The following is a 14307-nucleotide window of genomic DNA, read 5'->3' as shown; positions in this document are numbered from 1 at the left end:
TACACACACCGCCCAGCCCGGGGCCTGACGTGTCCTGGTGTTCGGGAAGTGGTAGCTGTTGTTTCAGCGATGATAGAAATATGTACTCACTTACTGTGTGAGGGCGGGGCCCAGCAAGCCCGCCAGGAGGAGGAGCTGGAAAGGGGGCGCGTGTGGAGCCGAATCAGGGGAGGCTTCAGGGTGAAGCTCTTTCTGCCTGATGCACTCGTTTCACACTCAGCTGACTGTTCGGAGAACCTGCTGTGTGCCAGGTCCACGCCCACCTGACCTTTTGGTAATCCCAGCAGCACAGCCCAGGAGCTGTCACTTTCTTTTTTTTTTTTTTTTTTAACATTTTTATTGGAGTGTAATTGCTTTACAATGGTGTGGTAGTTTCTGCTTTGTAACAGAGTGAATCAGTTCTTTCCCATTTATTTCACTGGGGAGGCTGAGGCCTGGAGAGGACATGCCAGGATCCGCAGCGGCTCCATGGCTCAGACGCGTCTCTAAGCGAACTGGGTCTCTAAGCCTCGGGTGTGGAGGGAACTGCCGTCCCTCCTTTGGCTCTTCCCAAGGCTGCCTTTTCATCTGCTCTCAGTGGTGGTTTCCACATTGATTTGGTGCATTTCTGAAAAGAGGTTCTTTTAAAGGAGAGGTGGCCCTACTTCATTTTTTCCTTTTTTAACCGTAAATGACTCTCTTGTCTTCTTTTTTTTTTTTTTTTTTTTGCTGTACGCGGGCCTCTCACTGTTGTGGCCTCTCCCGTTGCGGAGCACAGGCTCCGGACGCACAGGCTCAGCGGCCATGGCTCACGGGCCCAGCCGCTCCGCGGCATATGGGATCCTCCCAGACCGGGGCACGAACCCGTATCCCCTGCATCGGCAGGCGGACTCTCAACCACTGCGCCACCAGGGAGGCCCTCTCTTGTCTTCTTGCTCAGCACTTTACTGTGCTCTGTTCCCCAAATATATATATGTAAACCTCCTTATGGGTGTAAATTTCTTATTCTTCGTTTTTCCCTAGTGTTTAGGATGGTTGTCTCTTGTATTAGTTTCCTAGGTCTGCGGTATCAAAGTGCCCCAAACTGGGTGGCGCAGTGAGGCCAGAAGCCTGAAATCAAGGTGTTGGCAGAGCCGTGCTCTCTCTGAAGATTCTAAGGGAGGGTTCCTTGTGGCTTCCAGTTTCTGGGAGCCCCAGGCATTTCTTGGCTTGTTGCAGCATTACCTCCGATCTCTGCCTCCCTCTGCACATGGCTGCCTTCCCTCTGTCTGTGTGTCCATCCTTGTGTCTTCACAAGGCGTTCCCTGCCTGTGTGTCTGTGTCCAGCTTTCTATCTCATAAGAGTACCTGTCATTGGATTAAGGCTGACCCGAATGACCTCATCTTAACTGCAAAGACCCTACTTTGACCAAATAAGGTCATGTTTACAGGTACCCGGGTTAGGAGTTCAATGTATCTTTTCAGGGGCACAGTTCAACCCATAACATTCCCAGGGAAGCGATGAGTCAGGTTCCAAGGACCCAGCCTTGGGGACTTGTCCATCAGTCACTCACATAGCAAGGAGTCATTGTTTGCGTCTCATGTGCTGAAGGGCTGGAGATAATGGGGTCAGGCAGATGGACTGTAGGGTTCGCTGCAAATGCTCCCCTTTAAATCTAGAATCAGTGGGTTGAGAGGGAAACCGGTGACTACGAGAGTCCCTCGCCTCACACGTTTATGGCAGGAATGTACATAAAGAACTGAAATGCAAGTTGGGAAGTTCTGAGTGCCAGCAAGGATGGCAGGAAGGGTCTGCAGGGGGTCCCGAGGAGGGAAACACTAATTCCAGTGAAGGTAATGAGAATGGCCCCCTGGGGGAAGTGGCCTTTGAACTGTGCCCCACGTGGTTGATGGAGCTGGATAAAGAGTGGTGGAGAGAGGCGTTCGGATGGAGGGACAGCGTGGGCACAGGTTCGCGGGTGAGCACGGAGCACCACAGGGGGGTGCGTTCAGCCAGAGCAAGGGCTGTGTGAAGTGAAGGGGTGGCCTGGCAGCTTGGGAAGGTCAGCGGGAGCCAATAAGTAACTAATTCAGAAGTACTTATCACGACAAGAGAGGAACCCAAGGCATCCTCCGTTGGGCACTTAAACAGAAGACGCCATCCACTGAATATTCTGGTTAGTTACCATTTGGCTACATTCATAAACTGTTAGAACACCTCTTGATCTTGTGCTGTGTACATTTCGTCTGTGTATTAATGTTTTTTCTAATTTTTAATTTTTTGGCTGTGCTGCACGGCATGTGGGATCTTAGTTCTCCAACCAGGGGTCAAACCTGTGCCCCCTGCATTGGAAGCGTGGAGTCTTAACCACTGGACTGCCAGGGAAGTCCCTAATTTTTTTTTTCTTTTTAATTTATTTTTGGCTGCATTGGGTCTTAGTTGTAGCATGTGGGCTCTTCTTTGCGGCGCATGGGCTCTGTAGTTTGCGGCACACGGCCTCTCTAGTTGAGGCGCACAAGCTCAGTAGTTGCAGCACGCGGGCTTAGTAGTTGCAGCACGCGGGCTTAGTTGCCCCACGGCATGTGGATCTTAGTTCCCCGACCAGGGATCAAACCTGCATCCCCGGGCCTCCCTGGTGGCGCAGTGGTTGAGAGTCCGCCTGCCGATGCAGGGGATACGGGTTCGTGCCCCGGTCTGGGAGGATCCCATGTGCCGCGGAGCGGCTGGGCCCGTGAGCCATGGCCGCTGGGCCTGCGCATCCGGAGCCTGTGCTCCGCAACGGGAGAGGCCACAGCGGTGAGAGGCCCGTGTACCGCAAAAAAAAAAAAAAAAAAAAAAAAAAAAAAAAAAAAAACCTGCATCCCCTGCCTTGGAAGGTGGATTCTTAACCACTGGACCACCAGGGCAGTTCCCCTAATTTAAAAAAATTTTTACTGAAGTATAGTTGATTTACGATGTTGTGTTAAATTCTGCTGTACAGCAGTGTTTCAGTTATACATGCATATATTCTTTTTCATATTTATTTCTAGTATGGTTTATCACAGGATACTGAATATATTTAGTTCCCTGTGCTATACAGTAGGACCTTGTTGTTTATCCATTCTATATATAGTAGTTAGCATCTGCTAATCCCAAACTCCCAATCCTTCCCTACCCTACCCCCTCTCCCTTGGCAACCACAAGTCTGTTCTCTATGTCTGTGAGTCTGTTTCTGTTTCGTAGATATGTTCATTTGTGTCATATTTTAGATTCCGCATATAAGTGATATTGTATGATATCTGTCTTTCTCTTTCTGACTTACTTCGCTTAGTATAATAATCTCTAGGTCCATCCATGCTGCTGCAAATGGCGTTATTTCATTCTTTTTTATGGCTGAGTAATGTTCCATTGTATATACATACCACATCTTCCTTATCCATTTATCTGTTGATACATATTTAAGTTGTTTCCATGTCTTGGCTATTGTAAATAGTGCTGCTATGAACATTGGGGTACATGTGTCTTTTCAAATTATATTAGTTTTCTCCAGATATATGCCCAGGAGTAGGATTGCAGGACCATATGGCAACTCTGTTTTTAGTTTTTTGAGGAACCGCCATACTGTTTTCCATAGTGGCTGCACCAATTTACATTCCCACCAACAGTGTAGGAGGGTTCCCTTTTCTCCACACCCTCTCCAGCACTTGTTATTTGTAGACTTTTTGATGATGGCCATTCTGACTGGTGTGAGGTGTTACCTCATTGTAGTTTTGATTTGCATTTCTCTAGTAATTAGCAATGATGAGCATCTTTTCTTGTGCCTGTTGGCCATCTGTATGTCTTCTTTGGGGAAATGTCTATTTAGGTCTTCTGCCCATTTTTTGGTTTGTTTGTTTCTTTGTTTTTTTGCGGTACGCGGGCCTCTCACTGCCGTGGCCTCTCCCGTTGTGGAGCACAGGCTCCGGACGCGCAGGCCCAGCAGCCATAGCTCACGGGACCAGCTGCTCCGCAGCATGTGGGATCTTCCCGGATCAGGGCACGAACCCGTGTCCGCTGCATTGGCAGGCGGACTCTCAACCACTGCGCCACCAGTGAAGCCCTTCTGCCCATTTTTTGACTGGGTTGGTTTTTTGTTGTTGTTGTTATTGACTTGTATGAGCTCTTTGTATATTTTGGAAATTAAGCATTTGTCAGTTGCATCATTTGCAAACATTTTCTCCCAGTCCATAGGTTGTCTTTTCATTTTGTTTATGGTTTCCTCTGCTGTGTAAAAGCTTATGTTTGATTAGGTCCCATTTTTTTATTCTTTTTTTTTTTTTTTTTTTTTTTTGCGGTACGTGGGCCTCTCACTGTTGTGGCCTCTCCCGTTGCGGAGCACAGGCTCCGGGCGCGCAGGCCCAGTGGCCATGGCTCATGGGCTTAGCGCTCCGCGGCATGTGGGATCTTCCTGGACCGGGGCACAAACCCGTGTCCCCTGCATCAGCAGGCGGACTCTCAACCACTGCGCCACCAGGGAAGCCCCCATTTGTTTATTCTTGCTTTTATTTCTATTGCCTTGGGAGACTGACCTAAGAAAACTGGTACAATTTATGTCATAGAATGTTTTGCCTATGTTCTCTTCTAGGAGTTTTTTGGTGTCATGTCTTATATTTAAGTCTTTAAAGCTGTTTTGAGTTTATTTTTGTGTATGGTGTGAGGGTGTGTTCTAACCTCAGTGATTTTCATGAGGCTGTCCAGCTTTCTCAACACCACTTGCTGAAGAGACTGTCTTCTCCATTGTATATCCTTGCCTCCTTTGTCAAAGATTAATTGACCATAGGTATGTGGGTTTATTTCTGGACTCTCTAATCTTTTTTTTTTTAAATACATTTACTTTTTTATTTTTGGCTGCGTTGGGTCTTCGTTGTTGCACATGGGCTTTTCTCTAGTTGCGGCGAGCGGGGGCTACTCTTCGTTGCAGTGCACAGGCTTCTCACTGTGGTGGCTTCTCTTGTTGCGGAGCATGGGCTCTAGGCACACGGGCTTCAGTAGTTGTTGCTCGCGGGCTCTAGGGCGCAGGCTCAGTAGTCGTGGCGCACAGGCTTAGTTGCTCTGCGGCATGTGGGCTCTTCCCGGATCAGGGCTCGAACCCGTGTCCCCTGCACTGTCAGGCAGATTCTTAACCACTGCGCCACCAGGGAGGTCCCTGGGCTCTCTATTCTATTCCATTGATCCATATGTCTGTTTTTGTGCCAATCATTTGTGTATTTTATTTTAGGTAAGAATCTGAGTCAAAATTTGGTGAAACTGAAGAGAAATTGGACATTCCCGTTGGCTCCATAAGTACCTATGGTAGGTCCAGGCTGAGATGTTTTCCTTGGTGACCACTTGTCCACACAGCAGGTGGAGGGTGCAGGGGGCCGAGAGGAAACCTACCCTTCTCGGAGGCTCCATTTCCTGCTCAGTAAAGTGAAGGTGAGAACATTTGCCCCATCGGCCTTATTGGGTTTAGGATTGTACCCTTGGAAGCATTTTCACGCTATTTTATGACTGAAGCGCAGCACACATATAAAGTACGGCCTTTATCGTTATTCTGTGTTGTTGCTCTTACTTCTGCGTCATCTCCAGAAGTTGTGGAGTTGTGGGAGTTGTGGCAGGAGTGAGGTCGCCCAGTGAGACTGGCCTTTGAAGTGCAGGGTGTGGGTTGTGGTGTAGGCGCTGCCTGGCTTGGGAGTGATTCTCACCGAAATCCTGTGTCTGCAGTTGGACTCTAGGGGGCAGAGTACGAGCAGGATTGGTCAGGGATGCAGGGCTGTTCAGACTGAAATCAAATACAGGCCGACCTCAGAGATAACTGCAGATTCCAGTCCAGACCACCGCAGTGAAGCGAATTATCGCAAGAAGGCAAGTCACGTGAGTTTTTTGGTTTCCCACTGGATTTAAAAGTTATCTTTACACTGTACTGCAGACTGTATTGGGCGTTAGCAACTTGTCTAAAAGAGGTACTTGCCTTAACTAAATACTTTATTGCTAAAAAATGGTAACCATAAAATAAATAAATTAATTAATTAAAATGGTAACCATCACCTGCACCTTCAGTGAGTTATAGTAGTAACACCAAAGATCACTAGATCACCGTAGCACATATATAATAATGAAAAAGTGTGAAATCTTACAAGAATATTGTGACACAGAGACACGAAGTGAGCAAATACTGTTGGAAAAATGGTGCCAACAGACTTGCTCAATGCAGGGTTGCCACAAACCTTCAATTTGTAACAAACGCAGTATGTGCAAATCACCCGTGGTGAAAAAGTAAACTCCCCTCAGCAGTCGGCCTGGACAGTGCAAGGGGGTGTGAGGCGTGCGGGGTTTGCTCTGGTACAGACATGAGTTACCGGCACACAGGGACTCGGCTTCTGTGGTGCTTCTGCCATCATCTCCGTGTGGTGGCTGCTGACCTGCATGTGGGTCATGACCGATCGGTTAGCAACCTGATGTGGCTGTCATGTGGCACGTGGAGTTTACAGAGAGCAGTTCCATTTATTCCTCACTTTGGCCCTGTGGGTGTTGCCATCATCCTGATGAAGGCCAAGTTCACAGAGGGAAGGGATGGGCTGCGTGGAAAGAGGTTTAGAGTAGGGTCACCCTAGGTTTGGCTCAAGCCACCCTCAGTTCCTTTGGTCTGTTCTTACCCAGGCTCTTAACCTTTGAGGCTCAGCTTCCTCATCTGAAAACCGGGGATGATGACAATCGTATGAGATGCTCCCTGAGTGCTTCCTTACATGCCAGGCACCGTTCTCGGTGCTTTACATGTGTTCACACATTTACTTCTCACTCCAACCTATGACATGGGTAGATACTGTTGTTATCCCCATTTTACAGAGGGGGAAACAAGTTCAGAGAGGTTAAGTAACTTGCCCAAAGTCACACAGCTAGTGAGTGCTGGAGCTGGGCCTCAAACCCAAGCTCCGGGGCCTATGCTTGACCACAGTCCCGCCTCGAGGACACTACCCGCCTTGCTGGGCAGCGCGAGGAGGGGGTGGGCTGACGCTGGGTGGAAGCACCCCAAGCTCAGCCTGGTGGATTCTATCCTGAGAGTGTCTTCTCCTTTCCTCTCCCAGGCAACACATACCTGGGTCCCCATCTCTACGTCCTATGCCTTTTCTGCCCTGTTACGTTGCCCCAAATGTGAAGCTATTACAAGTCCATGGGGGAGGTGCCTCCTTTCATAAAAGGCCCTCGAGGCTAATCAGGTCCCCTGGCTTTCAAGCCCAGTTTTTCACAGAAGCCCTTCTTCCTGAAAGCCCTTCACCTTCTGTGAAGAGGTACACAGAAGTGTAACAAATGCAGCCTTCTCTGGTCGGAGCTGGGCTGGGAGCCTGGAATCCTGGGCTGCCCCAGCAGTTTGAAAACCAGAATTCAAAGGAGGAAACAAGTCCAGAAACTTTCTCAAAGTCACATGGTGGTACTGACAGGCCTGTGACCAGAGTCACTCATTCTCTCTGAAGTGATCATTTGCTGCATGCCAGGCACGGTGCCAGGCCCTGGGCACAAAGCAGTGACAAAGAAAGCCAGCTCCTGCCCTCTAGCAAGGACAGAACTGCAGGGTGCCAAGGGGCCGCGTAGCTGGTCTGGAGAGTCAGGCTTTGTGGAGGAAGTGACATTCACTTATGCTGGCAGACGAGTGGGCGGTAGCTTGGCAAGGCAGAGCAGGGTGGAGTGCTGCAGGCAGAGCATGTGCCAAGGTCCTGAGGTAGAAGAGGAGGTGGGCAGAGAAGTCCAGTGTGGCAGGAACAGCGGGTGAGGAAGAAGGTGGCACAAGATGTACCTGGAAAAGCAGGTGAGGGCCAGGGGGCTGTGTATTTTAAGTACAGTGAGAGCCACGTTGCTTGTTCACTGGGATTGATGTGGTCAGACAAACACTTAATATCCCCCACAGTTAGGGACTTCCCTGGTGGTCCGGTGGGTAAGACTCCGTGCTCCCAATGCAGGGGGCCCGGGTTCGATCCCTGGTCGGGGAACTCGATCCCGCATACATGCTGCAACTAAAAAGATCCCGCGTGCTGCAACTGAGACCCGGCACAGCCAAAATAAATAAACAAATAGATAAATATTAAAAAAAAAAAAAAAGATCACCCACAGTTAAAGAGAGCGAATTGGTGTAGCGAATCGGGAAGCAGCAGGGAGATAGGCAGAACTTGAGGGGATGGGGGGTGCCCAGACAGGGTGAGTACTCCCACCCACCCGTCAGAAGTCAGCTCCAGGGTCCCCGCTCAGGGCCGCCTTCCCAGCTGCCTCCGCTCTCACAGCGGCGCCTGTCCTCGTGCCTCTCCTTGTGGCTCCAGTCACAGCTGCCATGCAGCGTGTGTTGCCTTTATTTCCCACTTAACCAGGATTCTCAGTCTCAGCACAACTGGCCTTCGGGGCTGGATGCTTTGTTGGCGGGGGCTGGGGTGGGGCATCCTGTATGTCGGAGGGTGTTGAGCAGCATCCCTGGCCTCTGCTCACAAGATGCCAGAAGCATCCCTCACCCCCAGTCCTGACAAGCAAGTGCCTCCAGGCGTTGCCAGATGTCCCCCAGGGGGTGACCTGCCCTGGCTGAGAGCCACTGTGGGGAGGACTGAGCTGGGGGTGGGGGACGTCTGCTCACCTTGTGTAGAGGACTCCTTTGGGCGGAGGGATGTGAGTTGTTAAGTATCATGGCTCCGATAAGGTGCTCTCTTCCAGGATTATGGCAGGAAAAGTGAAATGGGTCACTGATATCGAGAAGTCGGTGCTGATAAATAACTTTGAAAAGAGAGGATGGGTCCAAGTGACAGAAAACGAGGACTGGAATTTTTACTGGTAAGTGTAAACCGGGGTTTGGTTGTCTTCCAGAGCCCGTTTATCAGCGTGGTTAATCCCATGCCGGCGCACGGACTGTCCTGTACAGGCGCCTCCGCGCCATCGTGCCGCCTCCCCTTACACTTTTCTCGTCCCGGGCCCTTCGTGCGTGCAGGGAGGAGGCCCTGGGTTAGTATACGTGGTGGAGTGTCCACGCTCCTGGTTATCAGAAAGTCCCAGGATGTCTCAGCACGGCTGAGTGTGGTTACACGGCAGTGGGAATTTGGGTGAGAAACCAGAGCCCCACCCGCCTCCAGTTCGTGCTGGTCACAGTGGTGCCCGGTTGCCTGGCACCTCGGGGTGCGCTAGGGAGGTCAGCATCCTGTGGGGTGGGGTGGGGAGGGCTGTGGGGAGGGCTCAGTGCTTCCTTTCACCTCCCTCTCATTAGGCCAAGAGGGTGCCGGCTGGACTGACTGAGAAACCACAGAAAGGCGAGTTAGGCTAGAAAAGCAGTGTGTGGGCCCTGAGTCCCGGGTGGTACCCACCTAGCCAGGAGCTTGGAGTCTTCCTAGACTCCTCTCCCCACCTCTCACTTCCTCAGGGTGAGGTCCTGTGTCCTCCTTGGTCCAGGCCTGGTCTGCTCCCTCCCTCGGGGTGGCCTCCACATCCCTGCTGGGTTCCTCAGCCAAATACTTCGCCGACCCTGTGCAGCTCCTGGGTCCAGAGCACTGCAGTGAAACTTTGAGGGGACGGGGGTGAGTGGGGGCACACGTCGGGGTCGGCAGGGGCTTTGTCACCCTGTACATCCCCCCGCCCCAGACTCACTCTCCCTGCCGCCACCTTGAGAGATGTTACTCGGCTTCTCTCAGCCACTTCTCTTCCCCGCTACGCCCCTAGTCCCCGCCAGTGCAGCAGGCTGCACGTTTTCCCCTGTTGACCCACTGCTGAAACTGTCTTTCTTTTCCATCTGTGTACGTGCTATGCTTTCTATGCCTCCTCAGCCCCCCATTTGGAGACGCAGTGCATCCAGGGGTTAGATGTCCAGATCCTGGAGCCAGAGCCATGTGTGGCTTCAGCCCTGGCTCCTCCACTGCCGTCTGTGTGGCTGTTAGCAGAGGACTTGGCCTCTCTCTGCAAATACTGTTGTTTGAGGTTTCAAGGAAGCAGTGAAGCACAGAACTCGGGGCAGTGCCTGGCGCATGGCGGGCGCCGCATCAGCACGTGCTGTCACTGTCCTTTGTGCACCAGCACACCTGCCCTGGAAGCCACCTCTGCCTCTCGCGCCCTCCCAGGCTGCTCTATTCAGGTGCCGTGGCAGCACGTGCTGAGTGCCGTGATTTGTGATTTCCCAACCTGTCCCCTCTTCCAGCGACACTGTGAACCCCTGGAGAATGAGGACCTGGCCTGGCTTATCTCAGCATCCCTGGAGCCTGGCTGGGCCTGGGCACAGAGTAGGCAGCACGCAGCCTCCAGCTGCAGCGGTGGATGGAGAGGTGACCCTAGCTTTGCTCCTGGCAGCAGTGAAGTCACCTGCCCTTTAAACTGCAACCTGGGAACTCCCTGGCGGTTCAGTGGTTGGACTCCGCGCGTTCACTGCCGAGGGCCTGGGTTCGATCCCTGGTTGGGAAACTAAGATCCCACAAGCCAGGCAGCATGGCCAATAAACAAACAAACAAACAAACTGCAACCTAATTTCCCTTCAGGAGTGTGGACTGCAGAGAGGGAGGGCGTTTATGGAGTAGTTCAGTGCCTGTGTATGGTTAAGTGTCAAGTTTACGTTCTTTCTTCTCATAGGTAAAGTGAAATCCTTTATCCAGAGCTCTGTTTCATGGGAGCTCTGAAAAGAAGGCTGAACAGGACAGTATTTTGTACTTGCTGTTTGGTGTCCCCCTGCCCAGTGCTGTGGGGCCCAGCAGAACTCAGCACGTTCTTTCGGCTTCTCTGGGCAGCTGGTCACATGCCAGGGATGGGGGCGGGGGGGATTTGAGTGCTTGCTTCTTCATGCCGAGAAGCGTTTTGGAGCTCTTTTTAACCAACAAGAGAATGACAGAGAGAAGAAAAGAGCTAAACAGTATGATAAGTTTGGATATTTGAGATATCTTGAGAGCTCGTGCTTTAAGCACTAAGTGTCCTGTCGGGTCTTAAAAATTGGTTAGGGAAGAATATTGGAAACAACTAAACATTAACTGGTTGGGGAAAGGTGAATAGATTAACCAAGTGGATTACGGTACAGCCATTGAAATAATTATGATGATTATAAAGCAGTTTGGGAAACTGAATAACAGTAAGTATGAAGAAAAACATATTACGCAATTGTATTTGTATTCTGATAACAACTATGCAAAAACAGCTTGCATATGGGCAGGAAGTAGAAGGAGTGTGAAACAGGTAAACACTGGCTCTCCTGGAGGGGGTGTATGGGTTATCCATTGCCAAACTGACGGTGAGTAACAAACACCACAAACTTAGGGACTTGAAGCAACAACCATTTTTTGCTGCACATGAGTTTGTGGGTTTGGCTGAGCGGTTCTTTTGGTCTGGAAGGACTTCACTGTTCCTGCCGGGGCTCACTCACACATCTGCTGTCACCTGGCGGGTCATCTGAGGCTTGGCTGGTCTAGGATGCCCTTGGCTAGGACGACAGGGGCTTCTCTCCACAAATCTCTCACATCCCTCCAACCGGCTTAGCCTGGGCTTGTGGTGATGTCGGGGGCCCAAGAGGGAGGTGGCAGCTCTCAAGGCCTTTCGGGGCTAGTCTCAGAAATGGCACACCATCACTTCTGCCCTCCTTTTTGGCCAAAGAAAGGCATTAGGTCAGCCCCAGTTCAAGGGGAAATATATTTTACCTCCTGATGGGAGTTGAGGGGTGCACAATTGGGACCCTTTTTACAATCTGGCTACACAGTAGGTGAACATTTATTTATAACGAAGGGTCCTTTGTTCCTTGGAGAAATGCCTGATGCTGGGCCTCAGGAAGAATTGTACAAGGTGAGCTCAGAATAGCTTGTCTTAAGGGAAAGCGAGGACGTCGTCGAGGCCTGCTGGATTCAGGTTAATAAAACTCAGGAGACAACTTGCAGAGTTCCTTCTGCCCAAAATAGGGACAACTAGAGCTTCCGTAAGAATAATTACAGCAGACTGAAACTCAAGAATCATGTTTGAATCTATGAGTTCATAAAAATGCCCCCCAAAAGAACTGAAACAGAACAAAACCCCACGTAATTTGTGGCACATTAAAATGGCCACAACGTTTTTGACACCACTTCCCTCTGCAGATGGGGTCTTCGTTCCCCTCCTCCTGACCTTGGGTGGGCTCTGTGACTGCTTTGGCCAGTGGGATGCAGTCAGTGTGATCCAGGCCTTAAGAAACCAGCAGCTTCCTCCTCCTGTGTGGGAACCCCCTGCGGGAGCCCCGAACTGCCACATGAGAAGCCTGACCGTCCCGGGACTGTCGTGCTGGAGAAGTTGCAGCTGCGCCCACCTTCCAGCCGTGCCTGCCAAGGTGCCATATGTGGAAGAAGCCTTCTCGGGGCCCCCAGACCAGCCGGCTGAATCCCACCCAGCGACCTCAGTGCTGCGTGGGTCAGAGCACTCAGCGGAGCCCTACCCACATTCTTGACCCACAGAACCTCGAGGTATCATAAAATGGTGGTTGTCTGAAGTAGCTAATGTTGGGTAATTCGTTTTGCAGTGATAGGTTCCCAGAACACAGCTCATCACACCTCTGCAGGTGGTAGGGAACCAGCTCACTATTTTGAAAACTGGTAAAGGGAAAGAATCACACACTTACTCAGTCTTCCCTGGAGGAACCATTCATGGGTTATCTAAATTGTTGACGAAGGGAAGTTTCTCCTTGTAGAAATATTCCTGCCAATAAATGAAGGAGGAATGCAAAAAGAGAATTGCACCATTTTGCAACCCCTCATGACATAAGGATCGACACCTGTGCAGGACAGAGGCCGCTGACCACAGGACAATAGGACACTTAAGTGTGGCTGGTCCAGACAGAGGTGTATGTGCCAGAGTGTGATGTATGCTCCTGTTTTAGCACGAAGAAGCAAATGTAAAATTCCTCATCACAGATTTTTATGTTGGTAATATGTTGAAATGATAATATTTTGGATATATTAGGTTAAATAAGATACATTAAAATTACTTTCACCTCTTTAACGTTTTTTTTTTTTTTGGCTGCGTTGGGTCTTCGTTGCTGCACACGGGCTTTCTCTAATTGTGGCAAGTGGGGGCTACTTTTCGTTGCAGTGCGCAGTCTTCTCATTGTGGTGGCTTCTCTTGTTGCGGAGCACGGGCTCTAGGTGCACGGGCTTCAGTAGTTGTGGCACACGGGCTCAGTAGTTGTGGCGCATGGGCTTAGTTGCTCCGCGGCATGTGGGATCTTCCTGGACCAGGGCTCGAACCCGTGTCCCCTGCATTGGCAGGCAGATTGCCAACCACTGTGCCACCAGGGAAGTCCCCCTTTAACTTTTGTTTTAATGTGACTACTAGAAAATTCACTATGTGACTCAGCTGTGGGTCACATTCTGTTTCTCTTGGGCGGTGCAGCTGATTAGTCACTGACATCCCGAAGGGAGAGGCTCTCCGGCTGGATGCCACCCCGGGACGCAGCTCTGCCCCCATCAGCCTGCAGCTCATCAGACCTCTAGGTCTGACTCCCAACTTACAGGAAGTACAGGGCCCTGGGGAGCATGATAAATAAGGAAGCTGTGAGAACCCCTACAGAACAGATACTCGGTGTCTTCAACAAATAAATTGCCTAGAAAAAAATTAAGGAGGGGTGGGGGAGAATGTATAGATTTAAAGAGATGTGTGAGAGAAAGAACAACTAATCAGAAGGCCTGGCCCTTATTTGCAAAAGTTGTAAAAAAAAATTTATCAGACAACTGGGGAGATTTGAACACTGAGTAATATTTGATGATATTTAGGAATTACTGCTCCTGGGATTTCCCTGGCGGTCCAGTGGTTAAGACTGTGCGCTTCCACTGCATGGGGCGCAGGTTCGATCCCTGGTTTGGGAACTAAGATCCTGAAAGCTGCGTGGTGCAGGCAAAAAAAAAAAAAAAAAAGGAACTGGCTGCACTCCTTTTTTTTTTTTAGTTGTGATAACAGTATAAAATAGGATATCATATAATATAAAAAGGAGTCCTTAACTGTTAGAGATTCTAACAGGAATATTTTGGATGAAATGATATGGTATCTGGGAAGTGCCTCAAAATAAGCCAGCGCTGTGAGGTACAGGCAAAGCAAGACTGGCCTCGTGGTGACTGTTGAAGCTGGATTACGGGGTTCTGTTACACTTTTCTCTATACTTCTTTGTGTGTTTGAGCTTTCCCATAATAAAAAGTGTTTTTTTTTTTAATCCTTTTGTTCTAACGATTATGGAATCAAAAGAAACCCTCTGGTTGGTGCTATGAGAAGGGGGCGGGTTGGGGGCAGGGAGTACAGAGAGGACCTTGCCTTGTCTTGTGACTCCAGGACTCCCTTGTGGGTGCCAGCCCTTCCATCCTTCCTGCTTCTCTGGTGGGGCTAGGGAAGTCAGACAGATGTAG

General features: G+C 50.2%; 1 protein-coding gene across 9 annotated transcripts in view; it reads left to right on the top strand.

Moving 5' to 3' along the window:
- Nucleotides 1-14307, top strand: part of TTLL1 (TTL family tubulin polyglutamylase complex subunit L1) — a 37787-nt gene that overhangs the window by 4070 nt on the left and 19410 nt on the right. For 3 of the 9 annotated variants that reach the window (XM_082635157.1, XM_082635158.1, XM_082635150.1), the window contains one exon: nt 8648-8764. In XM_082635157.1, the coding sequence (XP_082491283.1) occupies nt 8652-8764 (113 nt within the window). In that variant the 5' untranslated portion in view covers nt 8648-8651. Of the gene's footprint in view, nt 1-4666; nt 4758-5195; nt 5393-8647; nt 8765-14307 lie in introns of those variants that run through there. The other 6 variants (XM_082635155.1, XM_082635152.1, XM_082635154.1 and 3 more) reach the window with 4 other exon arrangements.

Source organism: Mesoplodon mirus (assembly GCF_964341445.2).
Source record: "Mesoplodon mirus genome assembly, chromosome: 11".
NCBI lineage: Eukaryota > Metazoa > Chordata > Mammalia > Artiodactyla > Ziphiidae > Mesoplodon > Mesoplodon mirus.
The sequence above is the reverse complement of the archived record's forward strand: the minus strand, read 5'-3'. Positions and strand labels throughout refer to the sequence as shown.